The sequence below is a fragment of the Mytilus trossulus genome, chromosome 3 (genome assembly GCF_036588685.1).
Source record: "Mytilus trossulus isolate FHL-02 chromosome 3, PNRI_Mtr1.1.1.hap1, whole genome shotgun sequence".
Classification (NCBI taxonomy): Eukaryota; Metazoa; Mollusca; class Bivalvia; order Mytilida; family Mytilidae; genus Mytilus; species Mytilus trossulus.
The window spans coordinates 75,537,681-75,558,558 of NC_086375.1; the positions used below are offsets into that span (position 1 = coordinate 75,537,681).

General features: G+C 31.9%; 1 protein-coding gene across 1 annotated transcript; it reads left to right on the forward strand.

The window, feature by feature from the left end:
* Positions 1 to 320: 320 nt before the first annotated feature.
* LOC134712429 (peptidyl-prolyl cis-trans isomerase B-like) lies at positions 321 to 15,117 on the forward strand. Its single transcript, XM_063573963.1, has 4 exons — positions 321 to 553; positions 11,547 to 11,748; positions 12,517 to 12,636; positions 14,389 to 15,117. Exons 1-4 carry the CDS (start codon positions 494 to 496, stop codon positions 14,625 to 14,627), a joined length of 621 nt encoding a protein of 206 aa, XP_063430033.1. The 5' UTR covers positions 321 to 493; the 3' UTR covers positions 14,628 to 15,117.
* The last annotated feature ends 5,761 nt before the right edge of the window (positions 15,118 to 20,878 follow it).

Here is a 20,878-nt window from a genome sequence, read left to right on the forward strand (position 1 = left end):
ATTTTTTAGAACCACTCACATACCAACTTGTACGCGTTATAAGTGGCAATATACATAATCATCCCAATACACCGGATATGAATGACTGTCGCAATTATTTAACAGTATTTATAATATATGTAAGGGAATTTATAAATTCCAACAAAGTTCAGTGGTTTGTAAGATGATTTTTGTCATAAGTATTGGGAAGCTGGGGCCTAAACAGGGGTAACTAAACATGTTTTAGAAGTAGAAATGTTTCTACATATGTTTCATGATTTATGATGCGCATCTAGAATTCAAATGCAATATTTGATAAAGTGAGTTTTGACTTGTGATGCATGTATATCTATAATACAAGCAATTTTTGTTTATGCCAACGCAGGTTTACACGTGCAGTCATGTGGCAAAATGAAAGTTTACTAGTCTACTCATGCGCCGATTGCACGGCGGATTATGTTACTCAACTGTTTAGACTGTAAACGTGGCATTCTTTTCACATCAGCATCAAGACATGGCGACTTTCAGTTGGAACCGATCTCTTCTTTTCTTCAGTTTTATAGCTCTTTCACTGGTAAGAATTTTAACATTATTTATTTTAAACAATGCTTTAAGGTGAAAGTTTTAGCATAACTTCTAATTAGTATAACTTCGATGGGATAACTTTCTGTAAGTTATCAAAGTCTGTAAAAGCTACATTCATTTTGCATACGTTCATGAATATATGTTAATACTATGCCTACACGGGATAACTTTGATTGTTTGTTTAAAACTACGAATATGACAGTCAGATTGAAGGGCTATATAAGTGACAAAGATTCAAATTAAGCTATCATTGATTTGCTCCTTATAAGCAACCTTTTTCAACAAATTTCTGTCATATATAAATTATCCCTCTTTTCAATAGGGTGCAATGCCCGTTCTTATTTGTTTTGTTTCTATTTTACGTCCATTTCTCTGGAGTCTCTCTTTCTCTCTCTGTGTTTATGTTTTGGAGTTCCGTGAATAATTGTAAATGCTATCTCTCGACATTAAGCATGTTTTACCGGAAGTGTATACAAGAACCATTATCTGATGATATAAACCAGAGACGTATATATGTCTCTGTATAAACTATATATTTTTTCTGTACTTTTTTTTAATTCACGTTCCCCCGATTGTACGCCTCCATGAACCTCCTACTGTGGAGAAATCTCATTATGATAAATCCTTGTACAACAGCTGATCTGACCAAGACAGCTGGAGAGAGTTCGTGAAATTTAATCTGGTACTATTACACTATTACATTAGTATTATCCTTTATTGATAAATAATCATTAATGAATTTGTATGAAATTAACATGTCTACGTATTAAAGATAAGGTTTGTTCAGTACTTTTTTATACACCAAGTGTGTATGAACAATATTTCAAAAATAAACCCACAAAGCCAACATGGAATTGTGACAATAAACAATCAGATAAGTGCATAAGTACAACCGTAAAAGAAAGAACTACTTGTTGATGTAGAATGTTAAGGAGATAAGACAAAAAAAACATAATGTATATTGACACATATTAATAAAACATGTTCATAATGTTGAAAACATTTATAAAAAATACACTTACTGGCATATATATGTTAAGGATTATATGTTTATTTGTGAAATTAAAAAAAAATCCTCGTCATAGATAAAAAAAAAAAAAATGTGCAATGCGTTGCAAATAACAACATTTTGGCCAATTTTACACGATTAAAAAATTACGTTCCCTTACGTCATCCGCGGATATCCGTTTCATAATGGCTTACATGAGTAAGCTGAGTCGAAGCTTTTTTTGAAAAGCTATTATTATTCAAAAAGCATTATATTTCAAAACTGAATTAGTTTTTAAAAAAGTGCTATTTTGCAAAACTATTAGATTCTCTAAACAGCCTGCATACTCAAAGCTACTGCTTTTGTAAAACAGTGACATGTTTGTGCATGCATAAAAAAAAGTAAATACTTTTTATGCTCACAATTTCTTTTTTAGGTGATATATTATAGATACCTTGGAAAGGCATGTCTTTTTATAAATTACCTGCGTTTTTATAACCTTTTTGTCATTCGGTGTACTTATTCTGCCTTTTGTTTATATCAATTGCAATATCTATCAGATTATATTAAAAAATTACTATATATAGTTTGTTGCTTATATATAAAACCTCTTTGCTTATATTGTGTATGCATTTAAGTATACTAGCAGTTGTTATTGGTATACAACCCTTGTAGGGACTTGGTTTCTATAAAAAATATATGATATCATAATATGTAAATCTAAAGTCATACAAGCTTTTTTGAAAAGCTTGTATATGTTTATGTCTCATATATGTTTCCAAATAGTTCATGTGTCAGAGTTCTTTATCACAACTGATATGATGATTCTTTTTAATTTGATATAAAGCTGCAACTCCATCAAGGAAAGATGACCGTGGTTAGATGGTTGTGGCTTTTCATGTGTCTTTGGGTTATAAAGTAAAACCTCCCTACGTAGATATCTCTTTGACTTACGCAATTGTTTGCTCCTGTCAACGTTAATAAACTACCGGTTTCATGAATGAGTGACTCTTTAATTATTGCTACTAGACATGTCTAAACACAAACGGATTTTCTTATCTCTATCAGCATCATCAGCAGACGTAACTTGTTTAATGGATTAACTCAGATTGTTACAATCTGATATATCTCTTATCTTGGACTAATACATTTATTTATTAATCCCAGTTCCTATATTTTAGAAAGGAGTTTTGGGACTATTCCGAAACTAAAAGACTGTCTTCGTGCACGTGAAGTGGCTTCTGATGACTCGTAAAGTTATGAAACGAGTTTCTTACAATAAATGCTTTGGTTGCCAAATGTTACGGTCGACTTTGTTTGAAAAGACATCAAGTACCACAGATTTTTTTCACGAAATAAAATAATATATATTAACGTCATCCGGAAAATTAATCTTAAAAAAGTATTCTCCCCTAAACAGGTTTAATGGATTAAAACCAAATTATACTGCTTAACTCATATGGTGTCAGCTGATTAATTAGTTTGTGATTTTCATCAAGTTTTAATCAACCAACATGGCCGCTCTTTCTAAAAAACGCTATTTCTACCCTGAAAATTTAAGCGCTATTTGTCTTAATTGTTTTTGAACATTATTTGTGGCATGTTTTGCCAATCATTTCATAAACTATTCATGAGCTATGTTAAAATATTAATTAAAAAAATGGTCAGATTTTACAACTTGTAATCTGAAGTAATTCACTTGTATTGAGTTATTGGCCTGGCATTTTTTTAAACAATTTAATAGTTTTTTTATACCACCGCAAACATTTTAATTTTTCGTCGTATATTGCTATCACGTTGGCGTCGTCGTCGGCGTCGTCGTTGTCGTCCGAATACTTTTAGTTTTCGCACTCTTACTTAAGTAAAAGTGAATAGAAATTTATGAAATTTTAACACAAGGTTTATGACCACAAAAGGAAGGATTGATTTTGGAAGTTTTGATCCCAACATATTAGGAATAAGGGGCCAATAAGGGCCCAAATAAGCATTTTCTTGGTTTTCGCACAATAACTTAAGTTTAAGTAAATAGAAATCTATGAAATTTTGAATCAAGGTTTATGACCTCAATAGGAAGGTTGGAATTGATTTTCGGAGTTTTGGTTCTAACAGTTTAGGAATTAGGGGTTAAAAAAGGGCCTAAATAAGCATTATTCTTGGTTCAATGACTTTAGTTTAAGTAAATAGAAATCAATTGGAGTTATATTTCTTTGTATAGAATAGTAGTTGAATCAACTTTAATCATTGTTTTATACAATATACAATGTATTATCATTTTTAGTACCAACTGATGAATTAAAACAACCTTTACCATTCAGTGATAACATGTTCTTTTTATTACATTTTAATATTGTATGATGTATGTAAATGAGCAGTTATTGTCAAAAAGGGCCCAAATAAGCATTATTCTTGGTTTTTGCACAATAACTTTAGTATAAGTAAATAGAAATCTATGAAATTTAAATACAAGGTTTATGACCATAAAAGGAAGGTCAAGATTGATTTTGGGAGTTTTGGTCCAAACAGTTTGGGAATAAGGGTCCCAAAAGGTCCAAAACTAAACTTTGTTTGATTTTATCAAAAATTGAATAATTGGGGTTCTTTGATATGCCGAATCCAACTGTGTATGTAGATTTTTAATTTTTGGTCCCATTTTCAAATTGGTCTACATTAAGGTCCAAAAGGTCAAAAATTAAACTTAGTTTGATTTTAACAAAAATTGAATTCTTGAGCTTCTTTGATATGCTGTATCTAAACATATACTTAGATTTTTGATTATGGACCCAGTTTTCAAGTTGGTCCAAATCAGGATTCAAAATTATTATATTAAGTATTGTGCAATAGCAAGAAATTTTCAATTGCACAGTATTCAGCAATAGCATGAAATCTTCAATTGTACAGTATTGTGCAATAGCAAGAAATTTTCAATTGCACAGAATAGTTCAATAGCAAGAAATCTTCAATTGACAGTATTGCAATCAATTTTCAATTGGAGTTATCTTTCTTTGTCCAGAATAGATATTTGTGCAATAGCAAGATATTTTCAATATTCTTTGAAAATTTGAGTTATCTTTCTTTGTCCAGAATAGTAGTTGAATCAACTTAAATGATTGTTTTATATAATATACATTGAATTTTCACTTTTACTACCAACTGATAAATTAAAACAATCTTTACCATTTAGTGATAACAAGCACATTTTTTTTTTTACATTTTAATATTTTATGATGTATTTAAATGAGCAGTGATTGTTGCAAACTACTTTAGAAATTTGAATTGAGATCAGTTTTGGAATAAGGGAAAGGGGGATGTGAAAACAAAATTATATTTTTTTTTTGGGGGGGTCAATTTTTCTCATTTCAGATTTTATAACTAAAAAGAAAATCTCTTCAAACACATTTTGAGAGGATTAATATTCAACAGCATAGTGAATTGCTCAAAGGCAATTTTTCATTAGACCACATTCATTCTGTGTCAGAAACCTATGCTGTGTAAACTATTTAATCACAATCCAAATTTTGAGCTGAATCCAGCTTGAATGTTGTGTTCATACTTTCCCCAACCGTTTAGGGTTCAACATCTGCGGTCGTATAAAGCTGCGCCCTGCGGAGCATCTGGTTTGCTATTATCTCTTCAACTGTAAGAACTTAGTTAGCATTGTGAGTTGCAAGAATAATACAGAGTAAATGTTCAGCACAACATGGTCTAACAAAAACATGCGAATTCGGTTAAAATTGTAAACTGCAAAGTGACCAGCATGAAAAGGTGTATTCATCCGGAAATTTGGAAAATGATCCAACCACTTGATTTGGAGTTAATGCCCCTGAAATAATTTTGGCTGTTAATTTGCAAACTATACAGGAAATAGTTTAAAAATAGAAATACAAAAAGATAAACAGCCTTTTTGACACGATTTATCTCATTCGAAAGTTTGACAAACATTTGCAGTTATTTTCCCTCAAAATGTTTTTTTTCTAGTTTTGGGTGTTATTTCAAAAACTAAAGGATCTAGTTTAAACATATAAATTACAAAAAAATGATCAACAACACATGTGTATTATTTGACTGAATATTTTTCCGCCAGATGAGCTTCCAATGTTTCCTTTCGTCCTATGTTAGTATTCGAAGAAATTCTGTCTTTGCTTACACTTCTTTCTTTTTTAAACTAAAGTTTTGCGGAATTAACAGTAGATACATTGGACACGTGGGTTTTTACTCACATGTGAGTATATTATGATATATAGTAATATTGTATCATTCTGTTTATAACTATTTATATATTTGTATTCAAGTGTTTCCCCCCAATGATAATGCAAATAAAGGCATGTCACGTTCAGCGGCGATGAATATTGCAGTCATGATTTTTTTTACCCTTTATACTACCATGCTACACTACCTCATAATTTGAGTAAGAGAGGTGTCTAGCCAGTGAAATGGTTTTCTATGAATCTGGGTGCAACTATATCTGGTGTAGTCGAAACATTATTATTTTTTCCGGTAATAAAACTTCTAGCTTATGTTATGAATTCTATTTGATATAAACCTTTATACGGTCCAATTTGATATTATATGCTCTGTAAACAATCCATTTTTTTTAATTTACACATTTTATAGGTAATTCTGAAATCTATTAAACAAATAATATCTTGATTAACTATGTTTACCATGGTATGTTTTTATACCTTGAAATAGTATTTCACATGGTCACATCCATACCATTTTTTTTTTTTATATAAAACGGATGTTTTTTTGTATCCTATCATTTTCAATTCCTAAAGGGTTTTGTTCCGTTGGCTCAATCTTAAGATAGTGTATTAAATGCTGCTTTTGTTTAGTCACCGCGCTCGTATTTTTTTCTCTTATGTTTAGTTTAGGTAGCACTCCACAGTTAGAAAATAAAGTTAAAAATGAGCCGCAAAATGTTTTATCATCTCCTATTCCTTGATTTCTAATACATTAACCTAACTGTTTGTGTTGTACATGTGCATATGTATGTAATCAGTATCTTCCATAGATTCAATTTTCAAAAGTTAAAAGGATGAAAGTTAATTCCTTTCATGTGTATCCATGGCAACATTCTGCATTTATTTACCATAGAATATTGAAAAAAGGGGGGTGAACATGTCATGTATCCCCCCAAAATTTGGATCAAACTAGAATTTCAATGCCTTTGAGTGATACCTTTTTAGAAACTGTTTTCTTAAATCTTCCTTATGATCAAATAAAAATTGGGTGTCTTTCGCCTCATTTTTTCGTAAAATCCAATCACAAAGTTCGTGCGATAAAAAGTTGGAAAAAAACATTGCAATAATTGCCGGACCAATGTATGGTATGGACATGCAAATACGGACTGTCATACAGAAAACAGCCTATATTACATACATAACATAACCTTGATGTTCATATAAACCCAATACAAAGGCTATTTTAATACTCAGCTATCCAAAAATGAATTTTATTGCACACTAGCTCTCATATTTGAAAAATCCACAGGGGCCAAAATGCGAAACTACACACCTAACTGTGGAGTGCTACCTTAAGGTGAAATTTTTCCCCTTCTGCACCAACATTTTTTATATTTTCTGTGTTCTACTAGCTGTTACGATGAAAGTGGTACCTTAGTTTTTAAAATTGGTTTAGTAATAAAGATTTTATGAAGGTTAGCAGTTGATGTTGAAACGCGACAAAAAGTGATTTAAAAATAAATGCTGGATCATAGTGAAAAACCCCAAGTCTGTCTCATTTTTGGGGTAAATTTCTAAAACTTTCCCCTTTTTTTTATTTGAAATTATAAAATTACCTTATAAGAGGACAAATTGTACAAATTTTAGGTGTTTGAAAGCACTTATAGGTAATTTTTGCTGTGAATAGCATACCTAACCTTGGTTTAGAAGCTCTCAAACAGGGTATAAATTTCTAACAGTACTGGCATCATTAAATTTAATTAATGCCAAATTATAATATAAAATCCTGCTAAAAATGTTTATTTGACTTATTCGCATTCAAACATATAAAGCGATACATTCTGAGATTATCATATAAAGCGCAATCTTTGGTTACAAGGGCAAAGCTTACGGAGTAAAAATTTAAGACCGCAACATGTCTAAGTGTCAAAATGTGTATACTTGGTTGCTAAGGACAGTAAACAATAAAATTAACATAAAATGCATTCCTAGCAGTTTTTTTACCTTCAGAACTAAAACAAGAACATAAAAGACTAAAGATTTGTGGTCAATCTTATCTTAAAAAGTGCATTTCTGTGCTTTCTGATGTGCCATAAGGTAGCACTCCACAGTTAGAAAATAAAGTTAAAAATGAGCCGCAAAATGTTTTATCATCTCCTATTCCTTGATTTCTAATACATTAACCTAACTGTTTGTGTTGTACATGTGCATATGTATGTAATCAGTATCTTCCATAGATTCAATTTTCAAAAGTTAAAAGGATGAAAGTTAATTCCTTTCATGTGTATCCATGGCAACATTCTGCATTTATTTACCATAGAATATTGAAAAAAGGGGGGTGAACATGTCATGTATCCCCCCAAAATTTGGATCAAACTAGAATTTCAATGCCTTTGAGTGATACCTTTTTAGAAACTGTTTTCTTAAATCTTCCTTATGATCAAATAAAAATTGGGTGTCTTTCGCCTCATTTTTTCGTAAAATCCAATCACAAAGTTCGTGCGATAAAAAGTTGGAAAAAAACATTGCAATAATTGCCGGACCAATGTATGGTATGGACATGCAAATACGGACTGTCATACAGAAAACAGCCTATATTACATACATAACATAACCTTGATGTTCATATAAACCCAATACAAAGGCTATTTTAATACTCAGCTATCCAAAAATGAATTTTATTGCACACTAGCTCTCATATTTGAAAAATCCACAGGGGCCAAAATGCGAAACTACACACCTAACTGTGGAGTGCTACCTTAAGGTGAAATTTTTCCCCTTCTGCACCAACATTTTTTATATTTTCTGTGTTCTACTAGCTGTTACGATGAAAGTGGTACCTTAGTTTTTAAAATTGGTTTAGTAATAAAGATTTTATGAAGGTTAGCAGTTGATGTTGAAACGCGACAAAAAGTGATTTAAAAATAAATGCTGGATCATAGTGAAAAACCCCAAGTCTGTCTCATTTTTGGGGTAAATTTCTAAAACTTTCCCCTTTTTTTTATTTGAAATTATAAAATTACCTTATAAGAGGACAAATTGTACAAATTTTAGGTGTTTGAAAGCACTTATAGGTAATTTTTGCTGTGAATAGCATACCTAACCTTGGTTTAGAAGCTCTCAAACAGGGTATAAATTTCTAACAGTACTGGCATCATTAAATTTAATTAATGCCAAATTATAATATAAAATCCTGCTAAAAATGTTTATTTGACTTATTCGCATTCAAACATATAAAGCGATACATTCTGAGATTATCATATAAAGCGCAATCTTTGGTTACAAGGGCAAAGCTTACGGAGTAAAAATTTAAGACCGCAACATGTCTAAGTGTCAAAATGTGTATACTTGGTTGCTAAGGACAGTAAACAATAAAATTAACATAAAATGCATTCCTAGCAGTTTTTTTACCTTCAGAACTAAAACAAGAACATAAAAGACTAAAGATTTGTGGTCAATCTTATCTTAAAAAGTGCATTTCTGTGCTTTCTGATGTGCCATAAGGTAGCACTCCACAGTTAGAAAATAAAGTTAAAAATGAGCCGCAAAATGTTTTATCATCTCCTATTCCTTGATTTCTAATACATTAACCTAACTGTTTGTGTTGTACATGTGCATATGTATGTAATCAGTATCTTCCATAGATTCAATTTTCAAAAGTTAAAAGGATGAAAGTTAATTCCTTTCATGTGTATCCATGGCAACATTCTGCATTTATTTACCATAGAATATTGAAAAAAGGGGGGTGAACATGTCATGTATCCCCCCAAAATTTGGATCAAACTAGAATTTCAATGCCTTTGAGTGATACCTTTTTAGAAACTGTTTTCTTAAATCTTCCTTATGATCAAATAAAAATTGGGTGTCTTTCGCCTCATTTTTTCGTAAAATCCAATCACAAAGTTCGTGCGATAAAAAGTTGGAAAAAAACATTGCAATAATTGCCGGACCAATGTATGGTATGGACATGCAAATACGGACTGTCATACAGAAAACAGCCTATATTACATACATAACATAACCTTGATGTTCATATAAACCCAATACAAAGGCTATTTTAATACTCAGCTATCCAAAAATGAATTTTATTGCACACTAGCTCTCATATTTGAAAAATCCACAGGGGCCAAAATGCGAAACTACACACCTAACTGTGGAGTGCTACCTTAAGGTGAAATTTTTCCCCTTCTGCACCAACATTTTTTATATTTTCTGTGTTCTACTAGCTGTTACGATGAAAGTGGTACCTTAGTTTTTAAAATTGGTTTAGTAATAAAGATTTTATGAAGGTTAGCAGTTGATGTTGAAACGCGACAAAAAGTGATTTAAAAATAAATGCTGGATCATAGTGAAAAACCCCAAGTCTGTCTCATTTTTGGGGTAAATTTCTAAAACTTTCCCCTTTTTTTTATTTGAAATTATAAAATTACCTTATAAGAGGACAAATTGTACAAATTTTAGGTGTTTGAAAGCACTTATAGGTAATTTTTGCTGTGAATAGCATACCTAACCTTGGTTTAGAAGCTCTCAAACAGGGTATAAATTTCTAACAGTACTGGCATCATTAAATTTAATTAATGCCAAATTATAATATAAAATCCTGCTAAAAATGTTTATTTGACTTATTCGCATTCAAACATATAAAGCGATACATTCTGAGATTATCATATAAAGCGCAATCTTTGGTTACAAGGGCAAAGCTTACGGAGTAAAAATTTAAGACCGCAACATGTCTAAGTGTCAAAATGTGTATACTTGGTTGCTAAGGACAGTAAACAATAAAATTAACATAAAATGCATTCCTAGCAGTTTTTTTACCTTCAGAACTAAAACAAGAACATAAAAGACTAAAGATTTGTGGTCAATCTTATCTTAAAAAGTGCATTTCTGTGCTTTCTGATGTGCCATAAGGTAGCACTCCACAGTTAGAAAATAAAGTTAAAAATGAGCCGCAAAATGTTTTATCATCTCCTATTCCTTGATTTCTAATACATTAACCTAACTGTTTGTGTTGTACATGTGCATATGTATGTAATCAGTATCTTCCATAGATTCAATTTTCAAAAGTTAAAAGGATGAAAGTTAATTCCTTTCATGTGTATCCATGGCAACATTCTGCATTTATTTACCATAGAATATTGAAAAAAGGGGGGTGAACATGTCATGTATCCCCCCAAAATTTGGATCAAACTAGAATTTCAATGCCTTTGAGTGATACCTTTTTAGAAACTGTTTTCTTAAATCTTCCTTATGATCAAATAAAAATTGGGTGTCTTTCGCCTCATTTTTTCGTAAAATCCAATCACAAAGTTCGTGCGATAAAAAGTTGGAAAAAAACATTGCAATAATTGCCGGACCAATGTATGGTATGGACATGCAAATACGGACTGTCATACAGAAAACAGCCTATATTACATACATAACATAACCTTGATGTTCATATAAACCCAATACAAAGGCTATTTTAATACTCAGCTATCCAAAAATGAATTTTATTGCACACTAGCTCTCATATTTGAAAAATCCACAGGGGCCAAAATGCGAAACTACACACCTAACTGTGGAGTGCTACCTTAAAAGAATATTCAAATACAATATAGTAGTTTTCTGTATAAGTGTTTGTTTTTGGTATTTTATTAATACCATGTCTTACATGACGACATGCTTTCTTATTTACAGGTTTATTACTTCAGTTTACTTTCAGTAACCATGGTTACTGCTTGCATTCTTTTATACGATACATTTTATGGTTAGATATCTTCGTGTATTGTATGATCTTTACTTTATAATAACTATTCCTTTTTTCAATTCAGGCTGGTAATCTGACAGTAACAAAGAAGGTGTTCTTTGATGTTTCTATAGATGGCAAACCTCAAGGAAGAATAGTGATGGGATTATTTGGGAATACCGTTCCAAAGACAGTAGAAAACTTCGTTGCCTTGACAACACATAGTAAAGGTTATGGTTACAAAGGCAGCAAATTTCATCGTGTCATTGAAGATTTTATGATTCAAGGTAAAATAATAAATATCATCTACATTGTTCTAATTAAGTGCAATAATATAAAAAGCATTTTGCTCCCACAAAAATTTGAAATGCACAAATTTGGGCATTCGTAATAAACACAAAACCTATATTTAAGCAGACAACGCTCCATTTTTATGTTTTATAAAAATAAGAAAATGTGGTTTGATTGTCAATGAAACTACACTCTACAACAGACCACATGACATAGAAGTTAACAACTATTGGTCACCATACGGCCTTCAACAATGACTTTAATTTACAAATAAATTAACATGAACGAAGACGTCAGTTGACTCCTTTTCTGTCATGTCTCTTCCAATTCTATTTTTTTTTTTGGGGGGGGGGGGCACTTTGTGATATTTTCTTGCAAATTATATAGAAAGAAAGAAAACAACAGAATTTATAAGCTTTATCTGATCTTCTAGCTGATTGCGATAAAGTAGATAATAAAAATAAAAATGGCGTATTTTGACAATTGAGCAATTAAGGCTCTTAAAAGCATCATGCTCAAATAATTATGCAATACAATCTATTACCAAAACGTCTTGAAATATACCGAATTTGATAGGGTTGTCAATACCTTACGTGTCTGTCCAACCTTTCTCTTATCTACTATTGCTTTCATTTCTAAGAAATTAACAAAAGTTGAATTGATCAGACATTTCATGCTTTTCAATTATTCTAAAATCCCTTTTTATTTACATACTATATCTGCTTAAACAATGTTTTACAAGAGAATTCTTTGATATGTTATAGGTGGTGACTATGAACTTGGTACAGGTTACGGTGGAAAGAGTATTTATGGAGAATTTTTCCCCGATGAGAACTTCAATGTCAATCATTATGGACCAGGATGGTTGAGTATGGCCACTATGGGTAAGTGATGTGTACTTAAAATATCAACCAGTACAAAAATAAAGGTTACAAAAAGCACTGGAATTGTTAAACAATAGAAAGTATTCATCATGTCTGAAAAAATAAAGATCTGGTCAAAGGTTTAACCAACAAGGTGAAACACTAAAACATAGAAAAAACCAATAAAAGCTTAAAAGATGGAAAACGATGACCAACGGTATTTCAACATGTCAAAGTTATTTATCCAGTTAAATTTAAAAGAGAATATAAGCCAATCGGTGCTTTTTTGAGTGATATTGATAAAACGTCCAGTGACAAATGTTTCATGTTTAGAATGTAAACAAAATCACAAATATAAAAAATGGGTAGGTTCCGAAGTAAAGTTTTGATAACCAGGATAAAAGGCGAGAATTTCGATTGCATTGCAACTGGAAATTTAGGGTAAATTGGATAATGGGCAGAATTTGTTTGACGGAACATCGGGGAGTGTATTTAGTACATCTCGCACAACTAAATTTCCCCTCACTTTTGATGTCAGCTTTTTTCTGTCAGACTGAAGCAATCCAAAGAATGTATGTGTATGTCCCAATCGGGATCAAACATTTTTAGTCTAAACTTTGTTTGACTTTTTGTTTTGCATGTTTCAAGGCTTATCCCTTTTTCTTTTAAACTTGGTGGTTGTAATTTTCACTTGAATTTTATTCCTATAACAATGTTACAACATTACTATTGTAATCTTGTGTTTCATAAGTTTTACCAACATTATGTTAGTTTACTATGTAGCAAAAGTTCTTTGCAATATACATGTATGTAAAATTTTTAAGCACATTAGTGAAAATTGGAATGGGTGATATAAAGTATATACATACACAATACTTAACTGTTGCCATTAAGCTCAGATATTGTTCGAAAATACACATTTTTAGCTAACTAATCGCCCATGAAATATGCATTTGATAAAGCTTTATTAACATACCGGTAGATGATTCAAATTTGAATTCATTTATTTTGCAGGTCACATACTTTTTGGTGTGATATCTCTATTTCAAATTTTACAAGACAATAGGTCCAGTTTTCAGGAAAAATAACAAATCCATGTTAAGTTTATGGGGCTCGGAATTCTGTTAAATTGGGAAGACTGCTGATTTTTTCTTCAATTATTTTACCAGCTTAAGACAGTAGTAAGTATACAGAGAAGTCATTTCTCCACAGAACAGCTTTTAACACCAACTGATAGTCAATACCGAATTAGGGATTCTAAATTCATTAAAACGTTGCAAAGTTTTAGTTTTCTATGTAATTTGATGCAATTTCACTACATATACGATAAAAGTTTCTGATCATGAAAATGTGTTTCTTACTGTAGAATGTTTAGAGTCCTTAATAACATGATTACAAATATGATAATTGATGATTTTGGACCGTTTCCTGAACATTGAACTAAATATACTCAATGGACACTTACGAGAGTGAAACAAGCACATGAACAAATTTCAAAATTGCGGATTTAGTATACATTAGAAATGATTATTTAGATGGTTTGGTAAAAGTTTGCTTATATCTCTTTTACTGGTTAAATTCTCTTTTACTGGTTAAATGACCAATTATGGCTTTTATTATCCTGCATATTTTATTTTGATATGGAAACTACATTTCCTCGCACCCACTTTGTTACTTTATGGATCTCATTCTCGAGTTTAGAATAAGTATGTTCTTTTTAAAAACGACATACTCTTTATTACATAACTTGTAATTGATTATTGAATTTTCCAGGAAAAGACACCAATGGATCCCAGTTTTTCATCACAGCTAAGAAGACCTCTTGGTTAGATGGTAAACATGTTGTTTTTGGAAAAGTCCTTGAAGGAATGAAAGTAGTAAGAAAGATTGAATCTCAAAAAACAGAGGAGGAAAAGCCTTTAACTGACATTGTTATTACAGACTGTGGACTTATAACAAAACCATTTAAACCATACGAAGAAACCGCTGAGGGTGTACCAGACACAGTTTAGAGGAGCAACAATTTATAATTCACAATCTCTCTACAATGTCATAGTTGTTAACTGAAACTTTTGCAGGGATATTTTTATTTTGTTCAGCAATTTAGCTTCATCTTCATCTTCAAAAAACAAAAACTTACAAAATATTGGAGAATTCACAGAGAAAAACAATTACTTAATTATATGTGGTCATTCATACATGTATCATCTAACCGATATATAATTGACATCAACATCAAGAGTTATAAAGAGTGGAAGTTATATCATTTTTGTATTATAACTAATTTCTAGATCTATTCTAGAAGAAAACTATTTTTTGAATTAATAACATTAATTATATGTATATTAAATAAGGGACAAACATTCCTTTTTTTCATTTTTAACTTGCAAATATTGTAGCATTGTTGTATTTTTTTTTAAATACTTGTATTATGTGATATGTCTATGCAATGTGTCATAATGAATTTTAAAAGAACAATAAATTACATATTTTGTTATTTCACATATTTTGTTATTAATAAACTGAAGGAATATCATTAACAGCGAAAAACAAAAAAAATATTTTGGAAAAGGTGTATAAAACATCCTCAAAAATGAGGCAAATGGAAACAAAGCCAAACAAAAATCCTGAAAACACTTTAAAACTAGAGTCGTACACTGAAATGTCTCGCCTTCTTTACTTATCATTGATATTATTTTGATAGTCCTCAGTATAAAGCTTTATTACAACTGTACATAAAAATGACATTAACCAAGATAACTAAACAAAGACCAATGAACCATGAAAATGAGGTCAAGGTCAGATGAACCATGCTAGGCTGACATGTACAGCTAACAATGCTTCCATAAAAACAAATATAGTTGACCTAATACTTATAGTTTTTATAAAGAAAAATAGACCAAAACACAAAAACTTAACACTGAGCAACGAACCGTGAAAATAAGGTCAAGGTCAAATAAAACCTGCGCGACTAATATCTAGATCATAAAATATTTCCATACACTTAAAATAGTTGGCCTATGGCATTGAGTATCAGATAAAAAGACCAAAACTGAAAAACTTAACTTTGACCACTGAACCATGAAGTCAAGGTCCGCTAGACATTTTCACCTTACAATCATTCCATACAACAAATATAGTAGACCTATTGCATAAAATATGAGAAAAACAGACCAAAACACAAAAACTTAACTATAACCACTGAACCATGAAAATGAGGTCAAGGTCAGATGACACCTGCCAGTTGGACATGTAATCCTTACAGTCCTTCCATACACCGAATATACTAGCCCTATTGCTTATAGTATCTGAGATATGGACTTGACCACCAAAACTTAACCTTGTTCACTGAGCCATGTAATGAGGTGGAGGTCAAATGAAAACTGTCTGACGGGCATGAGGACCTTGCAAGGTACGCACATACTAAATATAGTAATCCTTATACTTATAATAAGGGAGATTTCAACATTACAAAAAATCTTAACTTTTTTTTCAAGTGGTCACTGAACCATAAAAATGAGGTCAAGGACATTGGACATGTGACTGACGGAAACTTCGTAACATGAGGCATCTATATACAAAGTATAAAGCATCTAGGTCTTCCACCTTCTAAAATATAAAGCTTTTAAGAAGTTAGCTAACACCGCCGCCGCCGCCGCTGGATCACTATGTCGAGCTTTCTGCAACAAAAGTTGCAGGCTCGACAATAAGGAAGATGCCTTAATATAAAAAAAAGATCTGGTATGATCGCCAATGAGACAACTCTCCCCAAGAGACCAAAATGACACAGAAATTAACAATTATATGTCACCATACGGCCTTCAACAATGAGCAAAGCCTATACCGCATAGTCAGCTTTAAAAGCCCCCCCCCCCCCCCCCCATGGCGAGACATCAATCTTAAAATCAGTGCATGGCCAACTGTAATAAAATTGCACACATCACACTAAGTTCAAGATGGCACAAAAGGCGCTCAATCACTCTTTGATCATTTTGAATTATGTATCCTTCTGGTACACAGCTTTACAGTAACACATGTCTAGATCAAACCATAACGAAAGTCTTAATTTCGACAACATAAATGTTCATTTCTAGTTTTATGATTAATATCATATGCTGTTCATAAATCATTTTCTTGTTTTAAACTTGCCATGGAAGTTGTTGCAAAGGATTAAAATAAACTTATTTTGCATGAAACTTGTGGTAGATAAACTTGAAGCCGTAAACAGTCAACGTGGAGATGATTCTGGACTGTGTAACCTAAACCAAACATTTATTTTCTGATCTGGACACAACACACCTATATGAAAAAAATCCAATAATACTTTTTGAGGCAGATAATTATGAAGTGAACTTATTTGTATCTAAACTGGCCAGAGTGAGATTGTGACACTTTATTTATCAAGGCCTTATCACCTTTCCAGAACACATGAGTTTTGTTTGTGTCTTGTTGCATAATCCTTGGTGTTATGTTTTTTGCTCAGTAGTTTGTCTTTTTGTTTTTGACTATGGTATTGTCTGTCCTTTTTTCTGATGGATTTTGATTTTCTCGTGTTAACTTCCTCTTTTTCACAAAATATGGCTTAGCCTCTAAAATAAAGAAGATGTGGTATGATTTCCAATGAAACAACTCTACACAAAATACCAAATAATAGAGTTATTAACAGCTATAGGTCACGGTACGGCCTTCAACAATGAGCAAACCCCATACCACATAGTCAGCTATGAAAGACCCCGAAATGACAAATGTAAATCAATTTAAACAAGAAATCCAAGCCTTATTTATGTACAAAATAATGAACGAAAAACAAATATGTTAAACAGTAACAAACGACAACAACTCAGTGAAATACAGGCTTCTGACTTGGGATAGGCGCATACAGAATACAGCGGGGTTTAAAATCATTTGAATGCACCAACCCTTCCATAACCCGAGACAGTGGTGTAACAGTACAACATAAAAACAAACTATTATAATAGGTTGAAAAGGGATGGATACAAATAGCAATACATCTAAAAAATAACAGAGTAGATGTGGACAGGTACTGATACATCCCATAAGAAAAAGACACGTAATACATATATATTTTATTTATGTTGTAATTAAGATTACTCGCAGGAGTATCTATATACTAAGGATCTGGAGGAAGCATTCATAAAATATGACAGCTATATGCAGATCGAATTTGAATTTCATTTTCCAGATGGAACTTCTTAAAATATTACTTAAAAAACAGATACGTGTAGTTGTATTTCAGTAATAGAATTGTACATGTGCCGATTGTTTATAGGGTTGAGCATGCAATCTATTGAAATAAAACCACTTAAAGATGTGCTGGTGCTATGAGCTATTTCCCTCACATAAAATTGTTCTTCTTCGTCGATATCTGTTTTGTGTTTTTTTAAGTTCTCTGAAACCGACTACATTCAAACAATGTTTGGCTGGGTGATTTAATGGGTATCTAGTATAAAGTTTGTCACGACCAATCGACCAACATGCCCATCGTTACTAAGCACATGCATTTACTTTTACTTGTGGGGTACCAACTTTAGTAGATGACGTGGGTATAGGTAAACCATTATGTTCAACGGAAGGAAAATTTGCTATAAATTTGAATGCCTTTAATTTTCAAAAAACACGAAATCGAGTACAAAAAACCCCCCAGATATATGCTTAATCCACGAAAATGTAAATTAATCATGAGTATTACAGAATTGTCTAAAATATTAACATTAAAAACATGTATAAATGATAGACACAGCATGTTCATAACATCATGTATATTGAGAGTTTAAGGAGTCAATTGACTCAATGAACGAGACGAGGGAGAATTTAGGGGAGCATAGTGGCCAGTACCCCGCATTGCTGTCAATAAAGTGGATTTTGATGCGACTGTCATACAAGTGAGAGGTTTTGCTAGCTATAAAACATGGCTCAATCCACCATTTCCTACATAAGAAAATGAGTGTACCAAGTTAGGAATATGACAGTTATCCGTTAATCGTTTGATTTATTTTAGATTGATTTTGCCATTTGATTAGAGACTTCGTTTTGAATTTCCCCCGGAGTTCAGTATTTTCGTGATTTTACTTTTTATAGATTCTACATGTTTACCTGTTCCATTCCAAACTGACTAATTCGGGGCCCGCCCCTTTCAAAATCCTGATCCAGATCATGCAGGTTTCCAAATCATCATTCATATCAACTTTAGTCCAGACAAGCCACATGCATCATTTAAGCGATTTAAAAATAGAGTAAACAACTGCGTCATGAGCGCATGAGGCTTCCGTCTTATTATCAAAGAATAAAGTTCAATTACTTCTCAATGTCATATTTGAAATTTATGAAAATCAAAAGGGAGCTTACATTTTTATATATAAACAATTCACCATTTGTTTCATTCTTTAATATTAAAACTAATTTTAAGAGAGTTGCTTAAGAATTTTTGAGTCATTGTCCGAAAACTGGAAAATCACACTCTTTTAATGAATAGAATCCCGTGACTCGGAAATGTAAATAAAGAATTAATAAAATTTTGAATGTAGCTTACATCCATGTATCACCTTTTTACTGTAACATATATAAACAATTCATCAAAGTTTCATGGGTGATATTTGAATTATTGTCCAAATTCTGGAAAATCCCCCTTTTTTATGAATAAAACCCTGTAATTCCGAAACGTAAAATCTAAAATTTATAAAAATCGAAATGGTACTCATGTCAATAAACATAAACAATTCACCAAAAAAGCATTCTTTAGTTATTGTTCGAAAACGGGAAAATCTTCCTTTTTAATGAATAAACACCCATAACTCGGAAACGTAAAAAAAATCCAAAATTTATAAAAAAAAAAAACGAAATGGAGCTCACGTCAATAGATATAAACAATTGTTTGTTTTTCTAACAATTGTTATAATTTTATAAACTTAAATAAATCTTCTAAATTTTTGTGGCTCTTGACCCAAGAAAATGTTACTCTTATGGAGACAGACAGATACCAAGTGAAGGAAAAAGTAGAACTGATCATTTTGCCTTGTTGAATAAAATATATTTGGAGAGACACGACAACTAGTCCGATGCCAAATGAATTTAAGGCAATGGAAGCTCTGAGTCATCGAACTTGTATAATTCAACTTTAACGGAGAGACAGGACAGATACAAAGGCACATACAGGGGAAGGCCTGTGTCCCCTTTCGTTGGAAAAATTTGGTTGATTATATAAGGAATCACTGAAGCATGGCTAGAGCTGGTCCCCTTTTGTCAGTCAGCGGGCTCCCTCTTATGAAAAGTTCTGAATCCGACATTGAGATACCAAGTGAAGACAGTCTTATTTTCGACCCTTTGGTCTTATAGAATAAAACATCAATGAGACAAGACGGGCAGATACCAAATGATGGCAATTGTAGCACTGACGTTTTGGTCTTTTTGGCAAAATATAAATGGAGAAATTAAGAGACATATATCAAGTGAAGGCAGTATTATCATCGATCATTTGACCTTGTAAAATATATAAATGATGGAGATACAAACCTTACAGATACCAAGTGAAGATAATAGTAGCTCTGGCTCATTGATTTTATATTTAAACATTAATGGAGAGACAATACGGGCAGGTACCAAGTGAAGGTAAAAGTAGCACTGACCCTTTATCATTAAAATAGGAAAAACGATAAAGGACTAGTAACGCTGACCATTTTGTCCTGTAAAATTAAACATGTTTTGCAATACAGGACAAACAGATATCAAGTTAAGGCAGTATTATTGAGTATTATTGATGACCCTTTAACCTCGTAGAATAAAACGGAAATTGAGAGACAAGACAGAGAGATACCAGGTGAAAGCAATTAAAGAAGGTTTTGGTGTTGGAGAGTAAACTTAAATGTAGAGAAAAGACAGAAAGATATCAAGTGAAGGCAGTATTAATATCATCAACCATTTGTCCTTACAAGATAAAACTTTAACGAAGATACAAAACAGAAAGATACTAAAATTTAAGGCAATAGTATCTTAGACTCTTTGGCCTGGCTTCTAGTATAAAACTGTAAAACCTTAATGGAGTGACAAAACAGAAAGATAGCAAATGATGGCAATAAAAGCACCAATTATATGGCCTTGTAGAATAAAACATTTAATATGAAAAGACAAGCCAGACAGATACCAAGAAGGTAATGACCATTTTTCTTTGTAGGATAAAAGTTTAAAGGAGAAACAAACAGAAAGATACTAAAATCAAGGCAATAGTAGCACTAACTCGTTGCCTTGA

Bases quoted from the DNA above. Each gene is read 5' to 3' on its own strand.
- LOC134712429 (XM_063573963.1), top strand. From the start codon at position 494: ATGGCGACTTTCAGTTGGAACCGATCTCTTCTTTTCTTCAGTTTTATA. The intron at 554-11,546 runs GTAAGAATTTTA...TTTTCAATTCAG, and splicing joins GTTTTATAGCTCTTTCACTG to GCTGGTAATCTGACAGTAAC. The intron at 12,637-14,388 runs GTAAGTGATGTG...TGAATTTTCCAG, and splicing joins GTTGAGTATGGCCACTATGG to GAAAAGACACCAATGGATCC.